The sequence below is a fragment of the Coloeus monedula genome, assembly GCF_965178545.1.
Source record: "Coloeus monedula genome assembly, chromosome: 2".
NCBI lineage: Eukaryota > Metazoa > Chordata > Aves > Passeriformes > Corvidae > Coloeus > Coloeus monedula.
In genome coordinates, this window is record NC_138782.1 from 23,648,510 (window position 1) to 23,659,084 (window position 10,575).

Consider the following 10,575-nt stretch of genomic DNA (forward strand, 5'->3'; position numbering starts at 1 on the left):
AGTTCACCCAGTGATAAACACTGCAGTGGGTTTTGTGGGGTTTTTGAATTGGCAGTACAATCTAGATAAAAAATCTGTTTTATTTGAGACATAACCCAGATTAGGATTTTTTTCATTCTTACATAAAGCAAAAACCATTTTGCTTTTTGTTCTTAATCTTGATCCCATCCAGTTCTTCCAGGATCCTAGAGCTTTCTAAAGGGATTTCTCCAGACTGAGCCTGTGAACTGCTCAGCTGTATGGAATCAGAAACATCACAGCAGTTGCTGTATTTCAAGTACTTATTGGTATCTACCTTTGCAATGTGGTTTACCAGCATCTTAATGTGTGTATTCACTGCTACATGCTCCCTGCTGCTTGATTCACGGTCTTATTTTCTTTTTGCTGTCTGAATTTTCTGACATGAAGAAACACTTCATTTAAGACCCCTGGTTTTCTTCCACTTCCTAGTGACATTATATACAAAATGCATAGATACCAGCCTTTCACTTTCCTCAGAGTGGGCTTTTGAGAGGTTTTCTTGCCCTCAGTTCAGGTGCTTTCCAATTTTTACCTAGTTGTTGCCCTTTGTGATGTGTTCTAAATGATTCCTGTGTGGCTGGGTGTTTGTTTGCTGCATTTGAGATGAAGCTTGAATTTTAAATGAGGTAGATTGTAATCTGAGTTTCTGTCTGGACCTTGAGGTGTTTTTCTTGAATGAGAACTCCGGTTTTCTCCTATTTCTGTGCAATGATCTGATCAATCAGCTGATCACAAGAGGTACAATTCTATTTTCCCATCCTGTGATGGTGAAAGAAAGCCTTTGCAAGGATAGAATGAGATTCTCCAAGCAGAGCTCAATGAGTCCATGTACTCATTTGTTGATCTCACTCTCTCCCATGGCAGCTTTGATCAGGAATAATGTTTTCCCTGCCAGTGAAATCCCATGTTCTCAGCAGTTGTATCAACAAGTCTTGTGTTTGTCTGTTTTCAGTTTCACCAGCCTGGGATGATGTTTTTGTAGGGCATTTTACGATCAAATTCTGCTATCTTTCAAATGACACTTAGAAATGACCCTGTTTAATTTCATTGTTTAGACAAGTGCTGATTTTTAAGTGTATTAATCTGGGTGTAAGTTTCCTCTGGATATTACCTGTGTGGGATATAACTGTAAATTATTCAGACTGCCTGCAAAGCCACTTATAAAAAACCCCAAACCAGCCCATAAACAAAAGAAAAGGGTTTTTCATGGTATAGGAAGAACATTCAAACTCACTTATAATTCAGTTTCATGTTTTCTGTGGAATTCTTGCTTTCTTTCCAGATTGTCACACAAATTGTGTGTGTTTCCTTAAATTACAGTGGTTCTTGATGGCATCACTGAGGATTGGGTTTATCCCAATACATGAACAATATTTAGCAAATAGTTAGCCTGCTCTGAATTCACTTCTACATCTGCCAGTCTGTAGTTACTGAAAAGATTTCTCTCTTTTATTTTTCCTCCTCTTTTCCCCTTGGCTAGTTCAGCATCTTCAACCATTTTCCTTATTTTCAAAGGCTACACCTGAGGGACTAAGATCTACATTCATTTAATATCAGGAATAAAGTGGAAGTTCCAGACTGCAAGGCTAAAACTTGAAGAAGGATTTTTGTAGAGATTAATATTTTCCTGGGCAATCTGCAAGCTGAATCATGGTCTAATTAAATAGCACAGATTTATTGAGTTTGTGTTTAAACATTGGCAGACCCTAGAATGAGTAAAGCTGAAATGAGTTTGAATCTTTTCTGTAAATGGGGAGTTAAATTATCATAGTAATTTGATTACATAATTTTTAAATCTTTCAAGCTAAATCACCATTTAAAAAGAACAGTTTGAAGTCTTAATCACCACTGGAAATGCCCCTCTGCCTGCTGTTTTTTCTTACCCCATTCCTTGTAACCAAATCTGTTCCCCAAGGCACAGCTTCCTGCACTGATCCATGAACCACCATTTGGCAGTGGAGAGCTGGCTGGGCACATTCTTCCCAGCTACTAAATTAATTTCAAAGATAGCAACAAAATACATTAAATGCTTTACTACATTTATCTTCCGTGTAAGTAACTGCCCTGTTTACCAGAGGGGTAGTACACAATCATCCCTGCAAGAAGAGGGTAAGAGCCCTTGGTTTTGGATGTTGTCCACACAGAGGAAGAGTTTGAGAGTAATTTGGAATGTAATATCTGTGTCAGAGGGTGGGTTTTGATTCCTTTCTGAGGCATGTTCTCTTCTTTTCCCTCCTCACTCACTTTCATTGTAAGTAATATGTAGAGTGTAGAGATTCCTAACACTGCAGGCCAAATTGCTCTCCAAACTGCAGAGTTAAACATCTTAGACAAGTTTCACCTCTGTGTGAGAAATGCATTTAGTCTGGACTCCATACATCTATTTTCAAACTTATGGTCACTGTTACAAATACCGACTCTGGGAAGAATCAGACCAGTTTTCTAAAGGGTTAAAAACTAAACCTCTGTAGTCACATTCTCCAGAAAGACCTGTCTCTTCATGCAGTATGGTGGAAAAAAAAAAAAAAAAAAAAGTCAAAAAAAAAAAAAAAAGTCATGAGAACAGTCAGTCTTGACTCATCAAGGATTTGTTGCAGGTAAAGTGCTCCTATTTGGTTCCCCAGAAAATCTGGCCTTGGCACTGTGGATCTGGGAAGAGGAGGAAAAAATGTGTAATTTCTGCACAAATAGCACATGGCTTATGGAAAAATTGTTTGGAGTAGCAGATCATGTGTTCTGTAGCACAGCAGTGAATATCCAAGGACTTGGTAAAGAGTTAGGGAGTAAAGACAACAATTTTTTTGGAGATTGCATTCCAAATTAAGCCTGGTAGCTGGACACTATGCTTAAGACATCAGTCACGTCTGTATGTGTGTGTTAGCATGTCTGTATCGATTACATCTGTTTGTAGGACACAGAATTCAGGGGGTTTGTCTTATTGACACAGAATTACTAAATAGAACTACCCTATTAGAAAACTATCAAAAATGCATGGATTTGGGGAATGGTCTCACATTAATTAGAACTAAATTTTGCTAGAGGTAATATTTGCCTGTCATCTTTTTCAAAATGTTGTAGCCTCCTTTATCCCTAGGAGAGAGATTTCTGTGTCTGTGCTTTCAGCACAGTGCACCTTGATGTGCAGTATCACATCCCAGCAGCATATATCTTAGCTGCATGCTTCTTAGAGCATGTATTCACTAAGACTCAGAATTATTAAACATGTAAAATTCCCATAGGACTCCATTATGTGTAATTAACAGATAAACTGTCATCAGAATCAATAAAACGTGCTAAATGATCCAAACTTGTATATAATTAAGTGTCTGTTTTAGAGCAGGAGCTGTAACTTCTATTTTTTTTTTTTTCTTTTCAATTTGCACATTTGTTGTGACAATAAGAGCTGGAACATTTTTGTTAACCTGTTACTTACTGGTTTGTGTTTCAGTTTACATGTTTGTGTTTGAAAGGAGACAGGTATTTACTGTCTGGCCTAATTATCTGAGGAAATAGTTGCATGTCAGCTTTTAGGAAATGAATCTTAGATGCATCTTAATTCTCTGAATATAATTCAGATATTTGAAGCACATGCAAAATTTGATGTTTAATCAACAGGGTAAAACATGAGGCTCTGTCAAATACTGATCCAGAGCATCAGACTGCTGGTTACAGGGCATGGAAACGTTGATGGAAGTGGGTTTTTCACCATCCAGAGCCTCAGTTGTTATTCTGTCTGGGAACAGGAGCTTTATTCCAAACCCAAAAATTAGGATGCAAAGCAGTGTTATACTAAGTAGAATTTCCAAGGATGAACTTCAATCGTGCTGTGTCCCAGTTTCACCCTAGGCAAAGTGTGGCCTGCCCCTGGGGCTTGTACCCCCTCACAGCAGTTGTATTTTCATGTGGTGTTTTATTGGCTCTGTAAGTCTGTTGACCCTCCCAATTTTGGTAGCTGATAGGGACTGTTTGGTGGCCTCTTTCACCAATGACTGTTTTTCCTTACTTGCATTCACCTCACTTTGGACCACATCAGGGTTTCTTTGGCATTTATGACTACATAAAAGTCAGAGAATTAGGGCTGCTCATCCAAAGTAATCTCAGCATGGTTCAGTAACTGCGTGTTCTCAGGGACATCTTCACTTTCTGTAGCTATCCAGTTGAGGGGTTTACAGTTATTTCAGTTACATATTTGCTCTTTATTTCACACTTCCATTGCTTTAATCTTTTTGGGTCATGGAGCAGTTTAGTTTAGTTCCTGGTGTGTGTTGTGTCTGGGCCTGTCACTCAATACTTACACCACCAAGGCATCTCACCTGCAAAGGTGCAGGGCATGGTGTTTGCTTTGAGTCTTTTATAAAAAATGCAAAACCCAACACTAACAAGATAAACCACTGTCTGAGGGGGTGGGAGAGAAGGATTACACCTTGTAGGAGATGTCAGCTTCACCAAACAAAAGCTGTTCAGTAACACGCTAAGTATTGCCTGTCTGTCTGAATATATCTGAGGGAGAAAAAATTGCCTAACCTATCAGGAAATCCCATCGAACCAGCATTTCACTTGTGTTGGTGCAGTGGTCCCAATCCCACAGTCAGTGTCTCTGAGCAGTGGTGACGTGACATCCATGGCTTCCAAGTCAGCAGCCTTGGAACCTGACACAGAATTTTGCTGAGCTATTCCACAGTAGGGCATCCTTGCTTCATCCTTGCTTCCCTGACAGAATGCAGCCCTCCATTCCTTCAGCCCCTTGGTACTGTCATTCCTTCAAAGCAGTAACCATACAGATGGTTTGGGGAGCACTGAGGGTGACTGTTTTACTTGTTTGAGGAGGATGAGGAGAAGAATTACGTACCCAAGAGTTAATTGTACGTTTGTAGTTCCACAGCGTTTCAATACACTTTCCCAAAGGTCAATACAGAAATTAATGGGTAATTATCTTCTTTCTCTGTGAAAGGGGATGGGCAGAACCAGTGAAACCAGTGCAGCCACAGCATTATCAAACTCCTGGCACACCAGACTGAAACCTCCTGTTGCTCCTTTGTTTTGCAGACTCAATGCACATAGAGGATGTTGAGGCAGTGCAGAAACTTCAGGATGTCTTACACGAGGCTCTGCAGGATTACGAGGCCGGGCAGCACATGGAAGACCCTCGTCGTGCAGGCAAGATGTTGATGACTCTCCCGCTTCTGAGGCAAACCTCCACCAAGGCTGTGCAGCATTTCTACAACATCAAACTGGAAGGCAAAGTCCCCATGCACAAACTTTTTTTGGAAATGCTGGAGGCCAAGGTCTGACTAAAGCATCATGGGCTTCCCCATCATGCACGTTTTAAAAAAAAAAAAAAAAAGAAAAAAAAAAGGGAAAATAAACAGGATAATAATGGCAAAGAAACTTAGTGTTTAATTAAGGAAAAAATGACTAAATGACTGCACTGATATTTAGCAGCAAGACTGTGAAGCAGCTTTCAACTTTTTCTTCTGTGTCTTTCTGATGCAGTTTTTTCTTTTCCTTTTCCTTTTCTCTCTTTTCCTTTCCGTTCTTTCCTTTCGTTTTTTCCTTTTTCTCTTTTTTTTTCCTTTGCTGCTGAACTTTTTAAAAGAGGTCTCTAATTGAAGAGAGATGGAAGCCAGGCCTGCCAAAGGATGGAAATCCATAATATGGATGCCAGTGAACTTATTATGAACCATAATGTCCCCAATGACAAAGGAATCAAAGAGAGAACCACCGTACCTAGCAGTACAGTACAACACGATGAACTGACTGAATGCAGTATTAGATTTCATAGGAGCAGTCTCTAATTAGACGACTAAGCGACGATGCATCGGCTGCTTCTTATCATTGCATTTTCCATCTAGATCAGTTACAGCCATTTGATTCCTTAATTGTTTTATCAAGTCTTCCAGATATTTCTTAGGTTAGCTACAATGTAACTTTTTCAGGGAATAGTTTAAGCTTTATTCATTCATGCAATACTAAAGAGAAAGAAATACTGCATTTTTGTGCTGGCTTGAACAATGATGAACAATAATGAAGGACAAATGAATCCTGAAGGAAGATTTTTTTAAATGTTTCGTTTCTTCTTACTAATGGAGATTTTTTTGTACCAGCTTTACCAGTTTTCAGCCATTTATTAATGTGGGAATTTATCTTACTAAAGCAATAGTCGAAGGGAAGGTGCATATTATCACGGATGCAATTTATGTTGTGTGCCAGTCTGGTCCAAAACATCCAGTTTCTTAACATGAGCTCCAGTTTATAACTAAATGTTCACTGACTCAAAGGATTAGATTACACCTGCAGTATATCCGAGTAGTCTAACATATAAATACTCCATGTCGAATACCAATCCGTAACGGTGTTGGGAGACAGCGGCTGTGCAGGGGCGCGGTCGCCGAGTGATTTCTAACTGCTTCAGTTGCAAATGAACGAGATACTACTGCCTGTTTGCAAAATTGTAACCTCACACGCAGGAAAACCCTATCAACCAATAGTAGCTTAGAGGCAATGAGGCAAATGCCGCCGTTTGCAAAATTAAGAAATCAGAGTAGTAGACTTCTGACCAAATTGAAGAATTTAACACTTCTATACCTTACTTATTGATTTAGATTTTTGTTTGTAAATGGCGATCCTTAACAAGTAGCTAAACCAGTATATGTGCTTTTCAACCAGTATTGTCACAGCATGAAAGTCAGTCAGTTTCAAGACTGTTACGAGGTGTAATCTAATGTATAAACCGATTAGATGCCCCCAGAAAACTACAGTCGCTAAATAACCAATAAACAATAACCTCCATCAAATGCTATACCAATGTACCAGTGTTAGTAGCTGCTCCCTGTACTATGTGAACATCCTTATTCTATGTACACAGATGTAATTAAAATTGTAATCCTAACAAACAAAAGAAATGTAGTTCAGCTTTTCAATGTTTCATGTTTGCTGTGCTTTTCTGAATTTTTATGTTGCATTCAAAGACTGTTGTCTTGTTCTTCTTGTGGTGTTTGGATTCTTGTGGTGTGTGCTTATAGACACAGGGTAGAATTAGAGACAATATTGGATGTACAATTCCTCAGGAGATTACAGTAGTATATTCTATTCCTTACCGGTAATAAAGTTCTTCCTAGTAATAATTAAGAGATCAAAACTCCAAACAAATACTCGTTATGAACAGATACACACTGAAATCATAATATTTTCAAAACAAGGGATAATTTCTGTAACAGTTTATTATAGAATACCAATGTATAGCTTAGAAATAAAACTTTGAATATTTCAAGATTATAGATAAGTCTAATTTTTAAATGCTGTAAATATAGCTTTTATTCAATCATCTCTCAGATGTTGTTATTAACTCGCTCTGTGTTGTTGCAAAACTTTTTTGGTGCGGACAAGTTTCCAAAACTATTGCTACGTGTGTGCTTTAAACAAAATAACAATGGGCCGATGCTCCCTCGGCCTAGTGCTAGGAAAAAAAAAAAACTGTGTATCTATCATTAGCTATATGGGACTATATTGTAGATTGTGTTTTCTCAGTAGAGAAGTGACTGTAGTGTGATTCTAGGTAAATCATCATTAGCAATTCATTCAGATGGTCAATAACTTGAAATTTATAGCTGTGATAGGAGTTCAGAAATTGGCACATCCCTTTTGAAAAATGTCAAAAAAAAAAAAAAATACAACTCCTGGGAAAAAGGTGCTGATTCTATAAGATTATTTATATATGTAAGAGTGCAAAAAAAAAGTTTATTTTCCAGAAAGTTTGTGCAGGGTTTAAGTTGCTACTGTTCAAGTACACTATATATATATAAATATATAATATAAATATTGTTTTTGCTGTATCACATTAAAGAACTTGGGCTTCAGGGTGAAAAGCCAATCAACTAGAAGTATACAAAAAACACAGAAAAAATGGAGATGTGTTAAAGGCACACGGTGCAAACTTTAGTTTTCATTTTCTGTAATTTTTTGGAGCTGCAAAAGAACAAGTATCTCAAGACTGTAAAACCATTACCTGAAACTTAGCTAAAAAAACTGCACGGGCTTTATAATGTTGTTCATCTTAAACCTTGCTGGAGAAGAGTTCTTTCAAGACCACTTACTTAATGTGAAGTGTTGGGAAAATTTCAAAGGGTGTATGTTTTAGCCATAACAATTTAATTTCTATTTTTGCTTCATTTTTTAATTTTTTCTTATTTAAAGCAATATGATTGTGTAACTCCCAGAAGTTACACATTTGTTTCAATCAGATCAGATTGTTGTATTTATTCCACTATTTTGCATTTAAATGATAACATAAAAAGATATAAAAAATTAAAACTGCTATTTTTCTTATAGAAGAGAAAATGGGTGTTGGTGATTGTATTTTAATTATTTAAGCGTCTCTGTTTACCTGCCTAGGAAAACATTTTACGGCAGTCTTATCGTGCAAAGATCGCAAAAGGACAAAAAAAATTAAACTGCTTATAATAATCCAGGAGTTGCATAATAGCCAGTAGTTAAAAACTGAAACGAAACAACAAATGAAAACAAACATGTCTATAGCTGTAGATGGGCTTCACATCTGTATAGCAATCAACTGTATATTTTTGTGATGTGTATCATACCGTGTGCTCCAACCAATGTCCATTTGTGTAAATGTATTTATTTTATATTGTATATATTGTTAAATGCAAAAAGGAGATATGATTCTGTAACTCCAATCAGTTCAGATGTGTAACTCAAATTATTATGCCTTTCAGGATGATGGTAGAGCAATATTAAACAAGCTTCCACTTTTGATTGCTTTTATTTTATTTTTTGTGTTGTGGGGTTTTTTTGGTTTTGTTTTCTTTTTTGGAGGAGGAAACAGAGCAATTAGCGTTGCCTTTTGTTACTTCCATTCAAAATGGAGCCAGCGTTTGCACTTCTCCCTTAAAGTATGATGTGAGTGTAAATAAATGCTATATAAAGCCTTGTCAGAATGAACCCCAGTGTGGTACAAGACATTTTGCATACTCTTAAATATGCAAAATGTCTCATAGCACATTAGAATTCAGGCTGGCAGGCCTTTATATAGCACTTATTTAATCTTAAAGCATCTTCACATCAACCTGCATTACTCAAAATCATTGCCTCTCTGTCAATGTCATAAAAGAAAACTTTCCCACTATTTTAAGATCACATTAATATCATATAGAAGTAGTTTTTTTGCTTTCTCCATCAACAACCGATTCTATCATTCATTTCCTACTGCAGGAAACTCCTTTAATGTGTTCTGAGTAAAAATAAAAATAAACTAAGAAAAAAAGCTGTATTATTTGATGCAGTGTTGCTGAATGGAAGTAAACAGCCCCCAGAGCAGTGATACAGATTGGTGTTAGTGAAGAGCACCAAAAGCTGTTGGCATCCAGGCAGGTTAAAGAGCGCGGGGGCAAAGCGGCCGTAAATGGGCTCTGGGCCCCGTCCCTCTGAAGGGCTGCAGCCCCCCTCGCTCAGGCTCAGCCCCTCTGTCTTGTGGACCCTTCTGGAACCCTCACAGAAGTGCTAATGTGTGCTTTTCTTGCTTTTTAGCCTATCTTGATAGTGTTTTGTCGTTGTGTTCACCAGCGTGTTTCTCACCTTCGCTCCCGCCGTCCTCTGGAGGTTCTGGTGATGGCACAGGGGCCGCGGAGCGCAGCGGTGCTGCTCGGGGACAGGAGCGGTGTCAGCCGAGGGACCGGGGCAGCACCAGGGGCTCTTTGTGCTTCACAGCCTCCAAGTGCCAACACAGCGAGAGGCACCCCTGCCCTGCTACCAGCACTGCCTGTATTTTAGCTCTCCTAGGAAATAGGGGGAGTTTTTCTGAGTAAAAGGAGCAGCAGAGCAATAGGAAGATGAATCCTGCATGGACTCTTTAAAGATGATCAGAACTGGGCTTTAGTGTTGATGCATACACACACACAGTATGCGTGCACAGAGCTGGCTTTCCCCCTTTTTTTTACTATTCCCCCCCCCCCTTTTTATTAGTTTCCTGTTTTTTCATTATTGCAAAGTACCTCTTCAAAGGAAAACATAATAGTGCACCGTAAAAGTGAAAAAGACAGTGTTACAAATATTCACATACAAGGGAAAATAATCTGTAAAATGTGACACTCCTAGACTTCCTCAATATGTGATTGACCCTAATCATTGACTAAAGTTTTCACATGCAATTAAAAAATCATGCTTTCTGTACCATTTTTCATGAGAGGATCATGAAGCACCATACAACAGAAAATGAGCATCACAGAAGAAAAAGTACACAGAACTCTCAGATGAAGCCACTTCTAGGGCTCTGTCTCTGCAGAGTTTTTCTGGGTTTTTTTTCTTTCTTCTCCCTATGCTGTCTTCTGCAGTAAAGCCAGGATGGGCACAGAAATCCATTGCAAATGTTTCAGTAGGAATCTGTGGGGAATTTGGCTAGGAGCACAAACCTTTCTAAACTCTGGAAATAGCTACTTAGTCTTCAAAGAAAATTAAAAAGGGCTTGGGTCACTGGCCTTTGTAGCTCAGACAATAACACTCTAGCTGCTAGAGTTCTCAGCTGCTGCAGCCCCAGCCTGT

At 38.4% G+C, this 10,575-nt stretch overlaps 1 protein-coding gene across 15 annotated transcripts in view; it reads left to right on the forward strand.

The window, feature by feature from the left end:
• ESRRG (estrogen related receptor gamma) overlaps positions 1-8,791 on the forward strand; it is a 390,917-nt gene extending 382,126 nt beyond the window's left edge. For all 15 annotated transcript variants that reach the window (XM_082303281.1, XM_082303278.1, XM_082303286.1 and 12 more), the window contains one exon: positions 5,068-8,791. In XM_082303281.1, coding sequence (XP_082159407.1) covers positions 5,068-5,312 — 245 coding nt within the window. In that variant the 3' untranslated portion in view covers positions 5,313-8,791. The remainder of the gene's footprint in view (positions 1-5,067) is intronic.
• Positions 8,792-10,575: the final 1,784 nt, after the last annotated feature.